Genomic DNA, 864 nt, shown 5'->3' on the forward strand with positions numbered 1-864 from the left:
CACGTATAATAGTTATACGAACCGCCTAAACGTCACGTTAATGTAGCCTATATATTATGTAGAGTTTAGTATACTCTAATCCTTTATAGTGATGGCACACGACGAGACACAGATTCGGCATGGAATGCTGTTTGCATACAAGAAAGGAAACAACGCTTCTGTAGCCATAAAGAATATCAAAGAAGTTTATAGAAATGTTTTGAACGTTCGTAAGTGTCAACGATGGTTCAGCACATTTCGTTCAGGTGACTTTAGCCCTAAAAACTGTGATGGCAGGGGCTAACATGTTAGAATTGATACTGATGCTCTGAAGACGCTTGCTGAGTCTAATCCAAGGCAGCACACTCGTGAAATGGTCCTAAAATTCCATGCTCTCTCATGAAACAATACGTAAACATCTAAGGCTTACGAGAAAACTTCATAAAGAAGGTGTTTGGGTGCCTCACGAACTATCTGATGATGATCGTTTCCAACGTGTGAACGTTGCTTCGTCTCTTCTGGCGCGTATGCGTGTGAACCGTTTTTGGACAGAATTGTCACCGGTGATGAAAAATGGATTCTCTATGCGAATATTAAACGCCCAGAACAATGGCTCCTCAGGTGTTCTTCTTCTCCACAACAATGCACGTCCACATGTGACACGTTTGATGCAACACAAAATTATGGAGTTGGGTTGGAAAGTTCTCCTCCACCCATCACATTCTCCAGATATGGCACCATCAGATTACAACCTTTTTCGTTCACTGCAACATCATCTTAATGGGAAAACGTATGCGAAAGTGAAATGTGTTAAAGAGGACATCGACATGTTTTTTGCTTCAAAGCCAAGTGATTTCTTTAATCAGGGAATTAACAACCTGATTG

The 864-nt window shown here is 41.0% G+C and overlaps 1 protein-coding gene across 1 annotated transcript in view; it reads left to right on the plus strand.

Annotated features, from left to right (window-relative positions):
• The window catches only part of LOC106463083 (protein Wnt-2b-A-like), a 58923-nt gene extending 58726 nt beyond the window's left edge, over positions 1-197 (plus strand). Inside the window, exon 4 of the mRNA XM_022390495.1 lies at positions 90-197. Within this exon, the coding sequence (XP_022246203.1) occupies positions 90-92 (3 nt within the window). The 3' untranslated portion in view covers positions 93-197. The remainder of the gene's footprint in view (positions 1-89) is intronic.
• Positions 198-864: the final 667 nt, after the last annotated feature.

The sequence above is a fragment of the Limulus polyphemus genome, unplaced genomic scaffold (assembly GCF_000517525.1).
Source record: "Limulus polyphemus unplaced genomic scaffold, Limulus_polyphemus-2.1.2 Scaffold1321, whole genome shotgun sequence".
Classification (NCBI taxonomy): domain Eukaryota; kingdom Metazoa; phylum Arthropoda; class Merostomata; order Xiphosura; family Limulidae; genus Limulus; species Limulus polyphemus.